The 20,541-nt window shown below is 38.3% G+C and overlaps 1 protein-coding gene across 4 annotated transcripts in view; it reads right to left on the reverse strand.

The window, feature by feature from the left end:
* Window positions 1-20,541, reverse strand: part of MARCHF7 (membrane associated ring-CH-type finger 7) — a 49,348-nt gene extending 28,807 nt beyond the window's left edge. For 3 of the 4 annotated variants that reach the window (XR_009691743.1, XM_061135346.1, XM_061135345.1), the window contains exons 1-2: window positions 20,390-20,541; window positions 1,978-2,142 (exon numbers count right to left, since the gene is read on the reverse strand). Coding sequence is in view for 2 of the 4 variants with exons in the window: in XM_061135346.1 (XP_060991329.1) it covers window positions 1,978-2,130 (153 nt within the window). In the remaining 2 variants the exon portion in view is untranslated. The remainder of the gene's footprint in view (window positions 1-1,977; window positions 2,143-20,389) is intronic. The other variant, XR_009691744.1, reaches the window with a different exon arrangement.

Genomic DNA, 20,541 nt, shown 5'->3' on the forward strand with positions numbered 1-20,541 from the left:
TTAAATACACATCCTGTTGAAAAATCATGATATATAGTCTGATATTTTACTGTCCCCTAAGGATATTTATCATCCATTTAAACCAATGGCAAAGTCAGGAAATGGTAACAGCAGCAGTAACAACCGTTATAACCAGTTAACATCTGAACTCTTCCTAGGTTCCAAGCACTGTTGTTTTTAGTGCTTTACATGCAGTACTTCTTCCAATTGAAACAGTAACTGTATGAGAAAATCACCCTTATTATCACTTCACATAAGAGAAAAACAGAAAACTACTTTACTCAGAACACAGCAATTTCAGTTTCTAAATAAAAAATAAAACAGTAAAGCAATCTGGAAATGTTAATGCAACCCACTAGGAAAAAAAGGCTAAAAGCCACTTAAATAACTGAAAAACATTAAGGAAAACCCCCAAATTTTCAAAACTAATTAATCTTATTGAGTCAATAAAACATTTACTTTTTTTTTTTAATGTTTGCATTTATTTAACTCCCACAATGAAAATTTAGACTTTCGGAATAATCTAGTTAGGAATAAGCTGAAAACTCTGGAAATAGTATTTTAAAGGGATGTCAATAAATTTTCTAAACTTAGTCAAGATTTTTAATCTTGTTTTACAGTCTGTGTTCCTCACTAATCATGAAAAACCAGACACAGATCAGCAGACAAAATTTCCTCAAGACTGTACTGAAAAACCCCCAATTCTGTGCTCTTAATAAGTCACAATGAGGGACTGCCCTGGTGATCCAGTGGATAAGAATCCGCCTTGCAATGCAGGGGATGTGAGTCCAATCCCTGGTCAGGGAACAAAGATCCCACATGCCCCGGAGCAACTAAGCCTACTAGCCACAACTACTGAACCCGTCTAGCACAACTAGAGAATCTGTGTGCCACAAGATCCCACATGATACAACGAACATCCTGCATGTTGCAACTAAGACCTGACACAACCAAATAAATAAATATCAAAACAAAAGCCACAACCATTTAACCTACATTTCCAGCAGAATGAAAACCATGTGATTCTGGCAAGAATACTCTTGCCTAGCAACAGAGTAAAACAAATACATGGTCAAAACAACATTTAAAATAAGTCTAAATAAACAATACATATAACATTAGCAAGCTGGCAGTAGATATGGGCATTCTAGAGAAATTACCTTATTTCATTTGTATAAAATGCTTATTACTATGCAGCAATGCTTCTAAATGACTTCTGTTAATAGAGTGTATTGCATGATATATATAATATATAAATATTAAGACATAAATAAACATTTCCACTAAAGGATTCTCTTTAGAGTCAGTTACCAAAACATTAGATTTTTGCAAATCGCATGTGACTGAATCAGGTTTTCAGTCAATAATGCAATAAACTTAAATGTGATAAACAAGCAAGATAAACTGAATTAAACCTACAATCCAAGACTCTTGAGATTTACACTGTTAGACTACAACCACTGTTACAGCACTAATAATCTATTAAAAAAAAAAAACAAAAAACGCTATTAGTCCTAATGAAAATTAGCTACATAAAAGGAACTTATGTCACTTTATGTAAATTACAAATCAATCAACTCATTACTAACCGTGAAAACCCCTTAATTCATATAAAAGAATGTTAGTGATGTACCTTCATCAAAGAACAGCCTGTTAATTTAAATTGATAGTTAAATGTTTTTAGGTTAATAGGTTTTCGAGTCTTTGGAAAGTATGAACATTTTCTATATGATCACAACTCTTTATTCAAAATTCCTAAATCCAAAAAGTTTGAAAAACATCAAGTTTTTGCTACTTAGTATGGAACATTCAATCAGTGTGCAGAAATATACTAATATTTTGATTACAGGATGACTCAGGTCCAGCTGAGGTGTTAAAAACACACTCTACTACTTTTCTAAACTCCAGAAAACAATATGGCTCCAAGGACTTTGAAAATGAGACTGTATGAACACATATTTCAAATTAAGATATTACCTGATATTCAGAATCCAGTCTAAAGGAAGAATCCCTTGAGTGATAGGTATCATTTAAACCACTTCCTCTGCTTCCAGACATCAACCTAGCACTTAAAGAGCTAGCAGGTTGAACAGAAATTCTTCTTGGAATCCTTGAAGGTTTAGACTCCATTCTTAAGGTTTCCTGTGAAATGCAAATTTTGATTACTTGCCTTTGGGAAAACACTCGAATCTTTGACTCTTAATCCTCTCCTTAAAGATCAGTTCAAAATCAAGAATTAACCATGCAAAGTAACTAAATCTGCTATAGTAAACTGTGAGACTAATCATCACTCTCCTTCTACAAGACAGAGAGGTTTGAACTTCATCAAAGGTTCCCTACTGTACATAAAATGAAGCAAACATAATAAAAGTGGTGATGCAAAACCTCCGTTTTTCTTTCCAAAGCCTGAATTCTTTCCTTACTCAATTTTATCTCTATATAAAATCAGACAGACAGACATGAGCCCTTGACTCTGCTATTGCTGTTCAGTTCAGTTCAGTTGCTCCCGACTCTTTGCAACCCCATGAACCGCAGCATGCCAGGCCTCTCCCTGACCATCACCAACTCCTGGAGTTCCACCCAAACCCATGTCCCTTGAGTCGGTGATGCCATCCCACCATATCATCCTCTGTCGTCCCCTTTTCCTCCTGCCCTCAATCTATCCCAGCATCAGGGTCTTTCCAAATGAGTCAGCTTTTCACATTAGGTGGCCAAAGTACTGGAGTTTCAGCTTCAGCATCAGTCCTTCCAATGAACACCCAGGACTGATCTCCGTTAGGATGGACTGGTTGGATCTCCTTGGAGTCCAAGGGACTTTCAAGAGTCTTCTCCAACACCACAGTTTAAAAGCATCAATTCTTCTGCAGGCAGCTTTCTTTATAGTGCAACTCTCACATCCATACATGACCACAGGAAATGCCATAGACTTGACTAGATGGACCTTTGTTGACAAAGTAATGTCTCTGCTTTTTAATGCTGTCTAGGTTGGTCATAACTTTCCTTCCAAGGAGCAAGCATCTTCTAATTTCATGGCTGCAGTCACCATATGCAGTGACTTTGGAGCCCAGAAAAATAAAGTCTGACACTGTTTCCCCATCTATTTGCCATGAAGTGATGGGACCGGATGCCATGATCTTAGTTTTCTGAACGTTGAGCTTTAAGCCAACTTTTTCACTCTCCTCTTTCACTTTCATCAAGAGGCTCTTTAGTTCTTCTTCACCTTCTGCCATAAGGGTGGTGTCATCTGCATATCTGAGGTTATTGATATTTCTCCTGGCAATCTTGATTCCAGCTTGTGCCTCCTCCAGCCCAGCGTTTCTCATGATGTACTCTGCATGTAAGTTAAGTAAGCAGGGTGACAATATACAGCCTTGACGTACTCCTTTACCTATTTGGAACCAGTCTGTTGTTCCATGTCCAATTCTAACTGTTGCTTTCTGACCTGCATACAGGTTTCTCAAGAGGCAGGTCAGATGGTCTGGTATTCCCATCTCTTTCAGAATTTTCCACAGTTTTGTGATCCACACAGTCAAAGATTTTGGCATAATCAATAAAGCAGAAATAGATGTTTTTCTGGAACACTCTTGCTCTTTTGATGATCCAGAAGTTGTTTCCAATTTGATCTCTGGTTCCTCTACCTTTTCTAAAACCAGCTTGAACATCTGGATGTTCATAGTTCGCGTATTGCTGAAGCCTGGCTTGGAGAATTTTGAGCATTACTTTACTAGCGTGTGAGATGAGTGTTCAATACTCATACTGTAAGCATTAGCTATACTGTATTATCTGTACACTCCTTAACGCAGTATGCTCTCACAGGACTTTGTACATGCCTGCAAAGTCTATATATTCCCCATTCAATTACTGAGCAGAGCCTTAAAAGAAGATCAAGTGTGCTTCTACTTTGCACATACTTTATTAAGATACCATACTGCATGCCGTAAATTGTTTTCCTGCCTCCCCTTCTCAAAAGTGAGAAAAATTTCTAAGTTTCCTAGGGTAAACATTCCTCAACACATGCCAAGGGTCACCATTAGTTACATTTTATTTGCCAACATTCGTTGGATCATCAAAAAAGCATGAGAGTTCCAGAAAAACATCTACTTCTGCTTTGTTGACTACGTCAAAGCAGCTGACTGTGTGGATCACAACAAACTGGAAAATTCTTAAAGAGATGGGAATGCCAGATCACCGGACCTGCCTCCTGAGAAATCTATATGCAGGTCAAGAAGCAACAGTTAGAATTGGACATGGAAAAACAGACTGGTTCCAAATCAGGTAAGGAGTATGTCAAAGCTTATTGTCTTGACGTATTGTCACCCTACTTATTTAACTTCTATGCAGAGTACATCATGAGAAACGCTGGGCACGAGAAGCACAAGCTGGAATCAAGATTGCTGGGAGAAATATCAATAACCTCAGATATGCAGATGACACCACCCTTAGGGCAGAAAGTGAAGAACTAAAGAGCCTCTTGATGAAAGTCAAAGAGGAGAGTGAAAAAGTTGGCTTAAAGCTCAACATTCAGAAAACTAAGATCATGGCATCTGGTCCCATCACTTCATGGCAAATAGATGTGGAAACAATGGAAACAGTGAGACTTTATTTTTGGGGCTCCAAAATCACTGTAGATGGAGACTGCAGCCGTGAAATTAAAAGACACTTGCTCCTTGGAAGAAAAGCTATGACCAACATAGACAGCATATTAAAAAGCAGAGACATTACTTTGTGAACAAAGGTCCATCTAGTCAAAGCTACAGTTTTTTCAGTAGTCATGTATGGATGTGAGAGTTGGACTATAAAAAGAAAGCTGAGTGCCAAAATATTGATGCTTTTGAACTACGATATTGGAGAAGACTCTTGAGGGTCCCTTGGACTGCAAGGAGATAAACCTGTCAATCCTAAAGGAAATCAGTCCTGAATATTCATTGGAAGGACTGATGCTGAAGGTGAAATTCCAATACTTTGGCCACCTGATGGGAAGAACTGACTCCTTGAAAAAGACCCTGATGCTGGGAAAGATTTAGAGCAGCAAGAGAAAGGGACAAGAGGATGAAATGGTTGGATGGCATCACCAACTCAATGGACACTCAGGGTTTGAGCAAGCTCTGAGAGCTGGTGATGGACAGGGAAGCCTGGCATGTTGCAGTCCATAGGGTCGCAAAGAGTCAGACACGACTGAGCAACTGAACTGAACTGAACTGATATAAATGGATTCTTACAACATGTACTCTTTTTCTGTCTGGCTTCATTTGCTTAACACTACATTTGTGAGATTAATTCATTCTGTGGTTTATGTAACATTTCACTGTATCAATACACCCAATTTATTTCTCTTTTCTACTGTGGGTGAACACTGGATTGTTTCCAGTTTTAGACTATTACCAGTAGGTGTAACTATGAAAACAATTTTATGAAGTTGAGAAGAAAAAAAGTTGTAAATTTTTTCTTGGAAAGACATTTACAATGCACGGCTTCTGAACAACTGAGATGACACCAGCCAATGACAGTAAAATGAGAAGGGCAAAAGAAAGTAACAGTAAAAAGAAATCACAATAATGTCTTCAACTTGTCCCAGTTACCACTTTCAAGGTCAAAAATCATTCCCTTATTTTTCTGGCAGTGGACTGAAATTAATGTGCTTTACTTGCCTGATATGCAGCCTAAATAGTTATATCTGCTGTACTGAAACATTCAAATTTAAACATTTAAGTTAAAAATACCTAATTCACTTTCAATTCATTAACTTATCAACTAAGTTTTAGATCAATCATATGGCTCTGCTACAAAAAACTATCTGCCAAAAACATGCTATCAACCAATAACGGAAAAGAGGATGAAGAGAGCTAAAACATCAACAAAACAAAAGGTCTGTGCTACAGTAGGAGATATACAACAGACCTAAAAAAGACAACAACACAAGCCAAGTATCAATTAGAATTATTCATCTAAGAATATCTGAGGAACCAAAGAAAAAGCTATACTTTGGAACATGATTAAATCAAAGATAGCTTATCAGAAAAGATCAGTTTGAAGTTCCAGTTAAACATGACCAATTATCTTTATGTACGTAATTTGGTCCCTTTCTCCAAAATCCCTGTAAAATGACAGTTGATGAATCCAAAAGCTTTAACTATGAAAAGAATAGGAAAAGGGATCATAAAAGGCAAGAGATTTCAATGTAATTTGGAAAATCAAAAAAAGTTGGGGGAGAGCTAGAATAATTCAGGAGAGGATAATATTTCCTAAGCATTTTTACAGAAAGGTAGGAACTGGAAGCAGAGCAGTAAGCCACAGCATCCTAGAAAGAATCACGACCTGGAGATACAAGATGCCATAATAAAGGGATAATGTGTGGAGTTGCCAAATTAAAATCTGCACTTGGAGTAGTAAAAACTCCAATTCTTCCCAGAGCGCCATTCTTTAAAAAAATAGGGTATTTATTCTTTGGAGAATAAGGAACTCCCTTGTAAGCCACTAACCCCTCCCCCAATATACAACCATCTCTGCAAAGGTTAAATATAAGGAATAAAAGAAAATCTACCTACTCAAAATTGAGACCCAAAACTTCTCTCTTTCCTGATGCTGTTCCTACAATGCTGTCAGAAAACCAAACAAAAATACTAGACACTTCTGGATACTGATATTTGGAATGCTTCCAATTACAAAGCTAGCTTGTCATTTGACCATCCTACCAAAAGTGAAGTCCACTAGTAACCATGAATTTCTAATCATCTTTTTTAGTGCTTCCCTCTAATAGACAAACACCAAGGATCACTAGGTATCCAAAAAGAAAGACCAAAGTAAACAACAAAAAAAAGAACTTAGAGGAAATCTGGGGAAAGAAGCTAATAAATTACTACTCTCAAAAGGAGCAAAAGACATTCATTATAAAGTAAGAATGGATGCTTCAGAAAGCAACCAGTATAATGAACAGCTATGGAAATCCAAAATGCTATACACTTTAAAAAAAAGATATGTGATACACTGAAATAAATCCAACAAAAAAGTTGGGAGTAAACTGAGGACACACCCCAGAAGTGGAAAATGTTAACTCAAAAACAGAATTGTCCAGGGGAGTTACTGATCATTTGACTGTAAGCATGGTTATAGAGAGAGAAAAAAGAAAATGGAGAAGAAAAAATTACCAAAAAATTGAAAAAACTTTTCAAGAATTGAAGGCCACATATCTCCACATTGAAAGCGGTCAAGAGTAGCTGCCAGGATCAAAGAATAAAGACCAACATTAAGCACCATTTATCATCTTGAAATTTCAGAACACCAGAAATAAAGATACTATAATTTACAAGAATGGAAAAATAGGTCATATAGAAATCAGAATGGCTTCTTAATTACAACTTTAAAAACTCTGAAGACAATAAAGCAAGGCCTGTAGTACTGAGAAAAAAAATTTGCACTGAACCCCAATTTAGAAACTAAACAGGAGGTGGAGAAAATATTCAGACATGAAAGATTTTTAAAAACAATCAAAAGACAAAACTATAGAAAGTCAGTTAAATGAAGAGCAGGTCCTAGGAAAACCAGCATGTAACCAGACGCAAAGCTTAGGAAACAGGGTTCTTTGATGGTTCAGTAGTAAAGTATCTGCCTGCAATGCAGGAGACACAGGAGATGCTAGTTTGATCCCTGGATCGGGAAGATTCCCTGGAGGAGGAAATTACAACACTCCACTATTCTTACCAGGAAAATCCCATGAACAGAGAAGCCTGGTGGGCTACAGACCATGGGATTGCAAAGAGTCGGACATGACTGAGCACCCTTGTGTGTGTGTGTGTGTGTATATGTACACACACACACATACACATAAAATACTCAAAAATCATGAACACATCATTTAGAAATATGAAGGTAATTCCTAAAACAGTTAAAAGTTAAGGATAGCTGCCTATGGAAAGTGGACTGGTAAAGAGGTAAAGGGTGAGGCAAAGGACTGCTGTTATTCTTTTAAGCAGGATGACCATATTTCCTGGTTTGCTGAGACCAGTTTCAGTTTATGGCAAGAAAAGTCCTAATTTGTGCTCATTATCCCTGGACAATTATTAATAGTACTTGCACTGTCTCTCAAAAGTGGCCTGGTTTGGATGATAAAGCATACACTCACCTAATGTAAATCTTTCCTACCTTCAGCTTTCTATAAACTCTCCATCCATATAAAAATTTGTATTTAAAAAGTGAATTATGAATTGGACACTTAAAGAAGGCATACAACAGTAGAAAGAATACTAATGGTTAAATAGTGACACACAAAAGCCCATGAGATTTAACAAGTAGCATATTTGTTACTTTATCAAGAAGGCTATAAAAATATTAAACAAGGAACTGTTTTGTCGAGGATTTTAAACGGGAAATAAAATGTTTTTAAAAAGATACAGGCCTACAGTTGGTTCTTTACAATAATGCTTCTTTTTTTTTTCTTTATTAGTTTGAGGCTAATTACTTTACAATATTGTAGTGGTTTTTGCCATACATTGATATGAATCAGCCATGGATTTACATGTGAACAATAATGCTTCTTAATCATACTTGTCATGGTTTACTTTGACTATATCTATACTCAATTCTTACTTGCACACTTACTTGCAGAATGAAACTAACCTAGTAGGAAATCTCTGAAAACAAAGCTCTTGGGAGAAGGCAAAGAGGCAGAGTCCTCCGAGAGCTGTAATTTATACTGCATAAACTATTTTTGGAAACCCCTCTACATAAATTGATTAAATTTTGACAATGTAGGTGTTACCAGAAAACTTATATAATTTGGTTGTGTAAGTTGTAGGTCAAAAGCACAAAAAATGGTAAAAAATAAAATGTGCAGTCCTTGAAAAACTTCTACCAAATCACTTACAAGATACTATGAGGCATCTTCTCAAGTTCATTCATTCATTCATTCAAGTAGTTTTTCACATGCTTACACGTGCTAAGCACATTAATAGACACTAAACAAAGGGATGGAGAGAGGGGACAACACTGAACCTAGTGAGGTAATGACTATAAAGAAGCTGTGGTCTAGGAGAGAACAAACTACATAAATAACAATATAACTTAAACAGCTATAAATGCTCTAACAGAAAAGTATAAGCAATCAAGCTGGAAAAAAGTATCCTGAAGCTCAATGCTTTTAACCAAAACTTAAAAAGTAAAGCACAAAAAGCTGCATATGTACAACCCTTCCTCAATGGTCAGTATATAATGGCCTCTCACTTTCCTTTTGTCACTATGCGTGCATGCTAAGCTATGTCTCTTTGCGACCCTATGGACTGTAGCCCACAAGGCTCCTCTGTCCGTGGGATTCTCCAGGAAAGAATACTGGAGTGGGTTGCCATGCCCTTCTCCAGGGAATCTTCCCGACTCAGGGATAGGACCTGTGCCTCACGTCTCCTGCATTGGCAAGCAGGTTCTTTACCACCAGCACCACCTCGGAAGCCCTTGTCACTGTACAGTTTCTTTAAATATATATTTCTGTCAGTTTGATTCCAGAGTTGGATAGATGAGGTCTTTTTCTTTCTGGTGATAAAAACATCAGCAGGGCTGATTTTATAAATGTGTGACCATTTAAGCAAACACATGAGGCCCTGTGTTTCATTAAAAGCTCCACTGTTGACATTGAAAATCATTAATACTTTAAAATTTGAACCTGTATCTTATAAGTAAAGTCAGATAGGATAGTGGAGCAGAAGAGATATGTGCCATGCCTTGCCACTCAATCTGTATTTAGCACTCATTGCTATGAAGCTTCGATCATTAACACACTTCAATTTTTACTCCAAGTCTCACTCATATCCTAGGCACCTGGATCAACTAGACTTGAGCGCTCATATTCCTTATCAACACATCTATGTATGAGTAAGATGAGGCACTGACTGCTCCTAGAGGTCCTATTAATCATTCTTCAGAACCTGTTTCAATTTGAAATGCAGAAAGAAGGTAATGAACCACAAAGTCACAAAAATCTTATGATCAATATTTGAGATTTTTACCATATTGAACTTTTGAACTAGTAAGATTCTCTGAAGCTGGTATTTAACTGATAGCTTACCCAACTAGTCTTAAGGTGACTTTTAAGTGTTCCCTTACTTTCAGGCATTTTAAGAGTAGCTGGCATAAGGAACACTAGTGGAAAGCAAATGTTTATACCAACTCCAAAATTTATGTAGTCTGTCATCTCATAAACCTGTGACTTGTTAACTACTATTAAAAAAAAAAAAAACCTGACAATATTTTATAAAGGCAATTTCATGCAGCTGGGCTTCATAGGAAACCTCTGTAGAGCTCTTTAAAAACAAGTTCATGTTTTTGGTGGCCGATTTAACACTATCGGGCTTCCTTTGTGGTTTAGCCAAATCAAATCCCTTATGACTATACCATGGAAGTGAGAAACAGATTTAAGAGACTAGATCTGATAGAGTGCCTGATGAACTATGGACGGAGGTTCGTAACATTGTACAGGAGACAGGGAGCAAGACCATCCCCAAGAGAAAGAAATGCAAAAAAGCAAAATGGCTGTCTGAAGAGGCCTTACAAATAGCTGTGAAGAGAAGTGAAAAGCAAAGGAGGAGAGGAAAGATGTACCCATTTGAATTCAGAGTTCCAAAGAATAGCAAGGAGAGATAAGAAAGCCTTCCCCAGCAATCAGTGAAAAGAAACAGAGGAAAACAATAGAATGGGAAAGACTAGAGATCTCTTCAAGAAAATCAGAGATACCACAGGAACATTTCATGCAAAGATGGGCTCAATAAAGGACAGAAATGGTATGGACCTAACAGAAGCAGAAGATATTAAGAAGAGGTGGCAGGAATACACAGAACTGTACAAAAAAATCTTCACAACCCAGATAATCATGAAGGTGTGATCACTCACACTCACCTAGAGTCGGACATCCTGGAATGTCAAGTCAGGTGGGTCTTAGGAAGCATCACTATGAACAAAGCTAATGGAGGTGATGGAATTCCAGTTGAGCTATTTCGAATCCTAAAAGATGATGCTGTGAAAGTGCTGCACTCAATAAGTCAGCAAACTTGGAAAACTCAGCAGTTGGCCACAGGACTGGAAAAGGTCAGTTTTCATTCCAATCCCAAAGAAAGGTAAAGCCAAAGAATGCTCAAACTACCGCACAATTGCACTCATCTCACACGCTAGTAATGCTCAAAATTCCCCAAGCCAGGCTTCAGCAATATGTGAACCGTGAACTTCCAGATGTTCAAGTTGCTGTTAGATAAGGCAGAGGAACCAGAGATCAATTTGTCAACATCCGCTGGATCATCAAAAGAGCGAGAGTTCCAGAAAAACATCTACTTCTGTTTTATTGACTATGCCAAAGCCTTTGACTGTGAGGATCACAATAAACTGTGGAAAATTCTGAAAGAGATGGGAATACCAGACCACCTGACCTGCCTCTTGAGAAACCTGTATACAGGTCAGTAAGCAACAGTTAGAACTGGACATGGAACAGACTGGTTCCAAATCGGAAAAGAAGTACGTCAAGGCTGTATATTGTCACCCTGCTTATTTAACTTATATGCAGAGTACATCATGAGAAACACTGGGCTGGAGGAAGCACAAGCTGGAATCAAGATTGCCGGGAGAAATATCAATAACCTCAGACATGCAGATGACACCACCCTTAGGGTAGAAAGCAAGGAAGAACTAAAGAGCCTCTTGATGAAAGTGAAAGAGGAGAGTGAAAAGGTTGGCTTAAAGCTCAAAATTCAGAAAACTAAAATCATGGCATTTGGTTTCATCACTTCATGGCAAATAGATTGGGAAACAGTGGAAACAGTGGCTGACTTTATTTTTCTGGGCTCCAAAATCACTGTAGATGGTGACTGCAGCCATGAAATTAAAAGACACTTACTCCTTGGGAGGAAAGCTATGACCAACCTGGACAGCGTATTAAAAAGCAGAGACATTACTTTGTCAACAAAGGTCTGTCTAGTCAAAGCTACGGTTTTTCCAGTAGTCATGTATGGGTGTGAGAGTTGGACTATAAAGAAAGCTAAGCGCCAAAGAATTGACGCTTTCGAACTGTGGTGTTGGAGAAGACTCTTGAGAGTTCCTTGGACTGCAAGGAGATCCAAGATCCAGTCTAGCCTAAAGGAGATCAGTCCTGGGTGTTCATTGGAAGGACTGATGTTGAAGCTGAAACTCCAATACTTTGGCCACCTGATGAGGACAGTTGATTCATCTGAAAAGACCCTGATGCTGGGAAAGATTGAGGGTAGGAGGAGAAGGAGACGATAGAGGATGAGATGGTTGGATGGCATCACCAAGACAATGGACATGGGTTTGGGTGGACTCCGGGAGTTGGTGATGGACAGGGAGGCCTGGTGTGCTGCGGTTCATGGGGTTGCAAAGAGTCGGATATGACTGAGTGACTGAACTAAACTGAACTGTGGTTCAGCTGGTAAAGAATCCACCTGCAATGCCAGAGACCTGGGTTTATTTCCTGGGTTGGGAATATTCCCTGGAGAAGGGAAAGACTACCCACTCCAGTATTCTCACCTGGAGAATTCCATGGACCATACAGTCGCAGAGTTGGACACAACTGAGCAACTTTCACTTAACACTATAAAGGAACTTTAGACCAAAAAAGAGTTTCTCCTACCTATAAACAGTACAATTCAACTCTAGTCTATGGAAATAAACACTTTTAGACTAGGTAAAAAGCCTCAAAGAATTCTGTCATTACCTGACATGCAAAATTGTGTCCCCAATGTTACCTGCAAGTTAACAAGATCTCAGTCACATGCTAAACGCAACTGAAAATTTTTCACACAACTTACACTAAAATACAAATTTAAACTAAATTTTTACAACGTTTTCAGAAAGACTTGACATGAATATGAGACCTACTCTAAGTATACCAACGTTTTTCTCTAATAATAGCACAATAGGCCTTGTCTAAAGGGAATTTGTCATTAATCCACACATTTTCTCATTTCTATTTCATCTTACTAGTAATGACACCACTTCCCAATCAGACTTCCAACTATTCTCTACTACCTTTAAAATAAAGTCTAAATTCTTTACCCCAGTATCCACAATTCTAACTCAACTTTTCCACTTAACTTTCAAATTGTTGTTGTTAAGTCGCTATGTCCAAATCTTTTGCCACCCCATGGATTGCAGCCTGCCAGACTCCTCCATCCATGGGATTTCCCAGGCAAGAATACTCGAGTGGGATGCCATTTCCTTCTCTACGGGATCTTCCCGACCCAGGGATGGACCCTGCATCTCTGCATTAGCAAGGCAGATTCCTTACCGCTGAACCACCAGAGGAACTACCACCTTAAAATAAAGTGGGAGACCTGGGTTTGATCCCTGGGTCGGGAAGATCCCCTTGCAGAAGGAAATGGCAACCCACTCCAGTACTCTTGCCTGGAAAATCCCATGGATGAAATGAGGATACTGGTAGGCTACAGTCCATGGGGTTGCAAAGAGTCGGACACAACTGAGCGACTTCACTTTTCTTTCTTTCCAGTTCACCCCGGTGGAGAGGAGGTGACAGGGGTCTGGGAAAAGGGAAAAGGACATAAATCTTGGGACCGCTCCACCTCTGAGGATCAGGCACTTAGAGCCTGCCTAAAACTCAAGAATGATGCATAAAACTAAGAACACCTCCTTTCCCATGGACTTTCCTCCAAGTATCTAAGAAGATACAGCAGTTTACTGTTCAGGGAGTTACAATAGCCTTTGAGTTGTAGGGCTGTCTGTAGTGCAGATATGAAGGGCCTGTAGAAGTTGAAGTTAGTGAAAGAATACTGAAATAAATCCTTGAGCATTCCAGCCTCTCACTGAGCACCATCCAGAAGCAGTCAAAGAAAACTCTGAAAAGAATACAAAGCAGTAATAAAGTTCAAACCCAGCTCCACTACAGACTAAACCAACTCAATCTACCATACTAACAGTCTGACAAGATATGTCCATATCCAGGCATAAAAATTATGACCTCAGTCTCCTCTGTTCTTTCATGTGCAACATTTCACCATCAATCAAAAACTATAAGACACAAAGCTACAAGGAACCAACACAACACTGTAAAACAATTATCCTCCAATTAAAAATAAATTTAGAAAAACAAGGAAAAGACGTTCATCAAGAGATAGCAATCAACAGAACCAGATGAAGAAATGGCTCTAACATTAGCAAACTGGGAAACAGATGCATTTATCAGTAGCCTAGGCAAAACTGACAAAACCAGAGAAATGGGAAACAGGCTACAGGAAAACCATCCAGAATGAAGGATGGAAAAAACAGATGATGGCAAATACAGGAGGGGGTTTAAAAGCAAAGAGTAAGAAAGTCTATTGTACTTTAATTAGTTACAGAAGGAAAGAACTAGAGCACAAAAAATTTGAAGAGAAATTGGCTGAATTGATTTAATAGATGATTCTGCTTGTAAAGGAATCTCTCAAATAACATGTATCCTTTCCCATTACTCTATAGATCACTGTGTTCCATTCTTAAAATAATAGTCATGTTCAGCATGTCATGAGTCACATAGTAATCATACACCAAATGACAAAACTAACAAAAAGGCCCAACTCCATTCATACTAACAGCCTATACCTAAGACACTCCCTTTATTTTAAATGTATATATTAATAAAGGCAATTTTTCCAAAACAGTAAACAGGATAAAAGCAAGATAAACTAAGTGCTGCCCAATTTTCAGCATATGCATCAACTTCTACTTGTAAATACAATATCTGAAACCACAAGCTTTGAAGTCTGTCCCTTGGTGTGACTCTGGGCTTAATATCACTAATGCTTTATTTTTTTCGCCTACAAAATGGGAATAACAATAGTACCAATTTTACAGATGTATCGTGAGCTTTACTGACACACCATATATAGTCAGTAAATAATAGCTAGTATTAAGCAATACCATCAGATGGTAAAATTTCCATATAAACAGCTTTAGTAGGCGTTACTTTGGGCCTCCCCAGGGGTTCAGTGGTAAAGAATCTGCCTGAATGCAGGAGATGCAGGTTTGATCCCTGGCTCAGGAAGACCCCTGGAGGAGGAAATGGCAACCCACTCCAGTGTTCTTTCCGGGAAAATCCCATCGAGAGAGAAGCCTGGCTGGCTGCAGTCCGTGGGGTCGCAAAGACTCAGACATGACTGAGTGACTGAACAGGCATTACTTTAGCTTTTTCATTATTTGAAATTTGTCTTTAACCCAGAGTAGAAAGATTTTTAAAAGTCATCCAGATTTTGGTACCAGAGGATAATCACTGTAAAGATAACTTACGTACCTGACTTATATTAAGCATGTGCATACAAAATTGGGGGGAAAAAATGGATATTATTGACATTTTACTTTACGTCTGGGTGGGTTTTGCTTTAACTTTTTCAAAATGTTTTTTTTTGTTTTGTTTTGTTTTTTTCTTTTTTTTTTCAAAATGTTTTTAATCTAACTTTGATAATTAAGGGAAACAGTTACTGGCAGACAAGATATTTTTTATCTTACATTACAATAAAATCTATAAAGAACTCCTAAATATAATGTCCTTTCTAAATTGCAGCACTGCTGGTTTATACCCCTTAGTATCTATACACCACAAAAGAAGTAACAAATCCTGGTAAATAACAAATGGAAAATAAGGTCAGTATCACTTTGTAAAATGGAGTTTAGATTACCTGAGTATGCCTTAAAAATTTTATTTTTACTATGAGAAAATTTCAAACATACTGTAAAATGGAGTTTAGATTACCTGAGTATGCCTTAAAAATTTTATTTTTACTATGAGAAAATTTCAAACATACACAAAAATCAAGACAATAAACCTCCTCATGCCAAACAACAGTCTTCAACAATTATCGACATTTAACTATTTCACCATCCTCAGTTTTAAAGCAAATCCCAGGCATGATATCTTTAAGAATGTCTGTTCTCAATAAAATATTCTAAGCCACCTGTGGTAAATTACAAAGTATGGCTACAAAATACCCACTCCCTTTGCACTAATGGTGATCATCTGCCTGGGAGAGGATGGAATCTATTTCCCCACCCCTTGAATGTGGGCTACATTGTGAAATTTATTTTGACTAAGAAAGTGTTAGTCATTCATCCATGACTGATTCTTTGCAACCCCATGGACAGTAGCCCATCAGGCTCCTCTGGCCATGGAATTCCCCAGGCAAGAATACTGGAGTGGGTAGCCATTCTCTTCTCGATCTTCCACATCCAGGGATGGGGCCCATTTCTCCCGCACTACAGGCAGATTCTCTACCGTCTGAGCCACCAGAAAGTAATGTGACACTGTATGATATCCAAGGTTATAAGAAGTCTTATAGCTCCCATTTTCACTCTCCTTGAATGCTGTTTTGGAACCCTCATGTCATAAAAGACCACAGTGAGCAAAGTCTAAACGTTAAGCAACACCAAGTGCCGGAATTGTGAGGGACGCCTGCCATCTTGAACCTGCTAGCCTTAAAAATCTTGCATGAGTGAATCCCGGCAAAACCAACAGAACTACCCAACAGGCACAAAGAACTGTAATAACACTGTAAATAGTAGTTTTAATCCAGAGGGTTCTGAGGTGGTGTGTTATGCAACAATAGAGCAAAGCTTCGTAACTTATTCCTTTTCCTACAATCATCATCATGCACCTAGTTTCATGAAAAATCTAATCGTTTCAGGGTCTAACTTAGACTTTTTCTTAAATATCCAGGGGAGTTACAGTCATTGAATTACCAAAAGCACAACAGTACTCTGCAATGAATTCATGGCATGAAGATCAGAGTTATTACAGAAAATACCTATGTATTTCAACAGCCAACAGTCTCCCAGAAATATAAACATAGTTAAAAACCTCTACATGGTATATAGCCTTTGTTTAAAACATCTGCTTCTGAGGAAAATTTTTTTTTCTTAATGGGAAATCCTAGTGTTCTGTTGATATTAGTGAACATGGAGACATAAAATCTAGGGGTACTCACAAGGAAAATACTCTGAAAGCACAGAAGTTTGGGGGTCTTTAAAAAAAATCCCTCTTGATTTTCAGCTGGCAGGCATTTAACACACACAGATACACCCAAGTCTTAAAAAATAACTAGAAGAAAGTTCAACATCTTCATGAGAAAGTAAGACTAAGATGTTAGGTCTACGTTAGAATACTTTGAAATAATCTGTCCTCCTTTGAAGTGTATTTACTCTTTGTCAAGTTTCAACCTTCACTGAGCAACTGGAAACTATTTTAGAGTTATTCTGAAACCAGGAAACATAACACTGAAGTGAAATGATCATAACAAGGAGATGAAAACTAGTTCTGAAGGTTCAAGATTTCTCAAAGCTGTTGACTAAAGGGTGTATACCAGTAGGTAATCTCAAAACCAGGCATTTGACTTATCTAGTCTAACCAGTAGAACCAGTGAAATACTTTTGAGAACAAGAAAAACCAGCTTTGACATCAGGAGTTCAGACTAAAGAAAACTTAAAAATTAAGATCATGAAAAGTAACCCAGCGAACTCTCAAATTATAACTTTACCCTGCTCCCCCTCTTCAGCTTCATCTTATGATTATCAAGTGTATTAATAATAGAATTTTTGTAAAATAACAACTATGAGAAAATAAACTAATTCCCTATAATCCTACTTCATTGAATTCAAGTAGATCTTAGTAAGAATTGAAAATCTACTCATTTTAAATTGTAATTATACTAATGTGATCAGTTTTTCACTCAGTTACTAAACAGCTAAAAGGTTCACTAGGTAAGTTTAAGTTGTTGGTTAAAAATGAAGTTTGATGCAAGGCTATGCATTTCACTTATGCATTTCCCACTGTTCTTTACTACTAACACAATTATTTGTAGTAACAGAAAGATGTATCAAGGAAAATAATTTAAAATCATTCCTTATTTGGCTTAGGGACACAAGAGCTCTTTAATCCCAAAAGCATAGAGCACTAACCTTCTAAAACAGTATAGGTCTTTTCCTGTCATACTCTAACCACTCAACTGTTTCAGCTACAGGGAACAAACTGTACATTCCTAAAACAAACCATGATTATCATGACTTACAGTTTCCTTACCAAACTTCTAACCATCCTTCACATCTCAGTTCAAGTAATACTTCCTGTAAAAATTTCCCCCAAGATTAAACACCTGCTCTCAATGCTCCCACAACATGACCATGTATCAATACTTACATTAAGATAACAGTAATTGTTTTAACATTAGTCTAAATGTATAATTATTTGTAATGGCTCAGATGGTAAAGAATCTGCCTGTAATTCAGGAGATCAGGGTTCGATCCCTGGGTCGGGAAGATCCCCTTGAGAAAGAAATGGCAACCTACTCCAGTATTCTTGCTGGAAAATCCCATGTACAGAGAAGCCCGGCAGACTACAGTCCATGGAGTCACAAAGTCATACACAACTGAGCGACTTCACTTCTTCATACATTAGTTTGATGATTAAACTGTGAGTTGTGCAATCCAGACGCTGTGTCAAGCTCCTTGTAATGTAAAGCCCTAATCTAGAATCTCGTAGCTAAAATACAACAAACTATCAAAAATTGTTTTACATTTTTTGATAGTTTTGCACTATTTTCCTGAAATTAAGTGGGCAACTCTTGAACATATATCAGATAAAGAGTTGTGTGAAATGGATATGTAGCTGGTTAAAAACTGGAGCCATGGGTGTCTTTTTATATTCAAGCTCATTATCTGACATCTTCATATAGAACATATGTGTGTGCCTATACAGGGAATCTTTGTGCTTTATCTGGGAATATTAAGCTCTCTTGCCAATGTGGCAGAAACAGAAATTACCTATACTTAAGAAAGGAATCTTTAACCATCCTTATTCCAGACCTCTGACCCAGCACGCAACTTCAAAAAAAGAGAGTCAGGACTATATTTACAGACCATGCTGACATGACCTCTGTGGTATGATTTAGGGCACAGGAAAAGTTGTAAAAGTTTCCTGTCTAAAGTAAGAACTTTTAGTAGTATAGAACTTTTATAAATATAATTATTTTGAGTGTGAGAAGCATTCAGTACCCTATGAGTAACATACTACAGGGAGAGTAAAATTTGAAAAATGCATGAATGTGAACTGGACTTTAGTATGAATTCCAATTGTTTACATTAATCAAAAGTTCACTCTGCAAGTATTACATCCCCGAGTGTTGACTGCTACACACACTACTGCATCTAATTTAATCCTCACTTCAACTCTAGGAAGGTTAAATAATTCCGGTGAAATCAAGACTCAAACCTATATATCGGTCCCTAATGCCTCCTGTGTCACTGCTGTTTCACAAATGCTGTAGAGCTGTGAATGAAATACTGACCCCATTTCCGAAACACAATTTTATTTCACGGAAAAAAAAAACCAAAACTAGTTACAGTATGTGTCTGCCTTTTAAACAACGGTATAGCGTTTGATTTTCAAATCAAATTCATCTTTAGTTCCAGACAGAAACAAATAGATTAACGCAAGAAAAAGGGAGATTTTAAAATTATTTTAATAATGAAAAAGAAAAATACCTAAAACATCCTACAAAATCGAAAAAACTAATCTTAGGAATGCAATTTCACTTCGCACTTTGCTCTTAATAGCGCCAAACGACAGCAGTTGTGATCAATTTATCAGTATTACCAAGACAGAGATGTTCCTTATATATTTACATCTGCTCATAGGAAAAGAGAATTACAGTATGTTTGGTGTGCGTAAACATTCATCTTTACTACGCAGTTTCATTAAAATGAGGGAGTACTGTATTCAACTACTAGTGCCTTCCTTTTACTTCTTATGCCAACAGGTACGTTGTTAAACATACCACCACCTATTTCTATTTAAAGAATATACAGTACATTACATTACTAAAGAAATCCCAAAGTATCACGATACTCAAGACCCGGGATGATCAATGAGCAAATCTTTACCCCTACAAAAGGGGCTGGCAAGGTTCCTTCAATTCGAGTTTGGTCTGGCAAAGCCCTAAATCTCCCCGCCTTTAACACCTCGATCATTAAATACCTCACTCGTGACACTCCCTGCCCGCGAGGTTCCGGAGGACCGTCCGTACCCCGATCGAAGAGAAGGCTGCCAAAGGCCAAAATCAGGGCTCAAGCCCCTTCCCCTAGGCCGCCGCACGTCCACAAGAAGCACGGCCTGCCCCCGCCACCCGTCACAAACCCCACCACGGGACGAATGGCCACCGGCAAAGAAGGCCTGCGCCCGGCTCGCCTTATCACCCACGGTCCCGGATCACGCGCCTGCACCCGGATATTGAAGTGAAGGAAGGGGCCTCGGTGTCCCCAGGCCAGCGCTTCGTTTCCTCCCCTCCCCCACCCGCGGCCTCGACTAGAACCACCTCCCCGAGAGCCAGAAACCCGAGGCCCGCAGTTTATTACCCCTGCCCCTGACCTGGCACTGAACAGGGTTTGTCCCGCTCCCAGCGATCACACCGCCGCCTTCCTCCTCGGAGTTTTAGGCCTCTAACTGAGTCAGAACAGTAGACCACGAAGCACAATGGCGTCCGCCCAGCTCCCGGATCCGGCGCAGAACCAGCCTCCACC

This window comes from Dama dama, chromosome 33, assembly GCF_033118175.1.
Source record: "Dama dama isolate Ldn47 chromosome 33, ASM3311817v1, whole genome shotgun sequence".
Taxonomy (NCBI): Eukaryota; Metazoa; Chordata; class Mammalia; order Artiodactyla; family Cervidae; genus Dama; species Dama dama.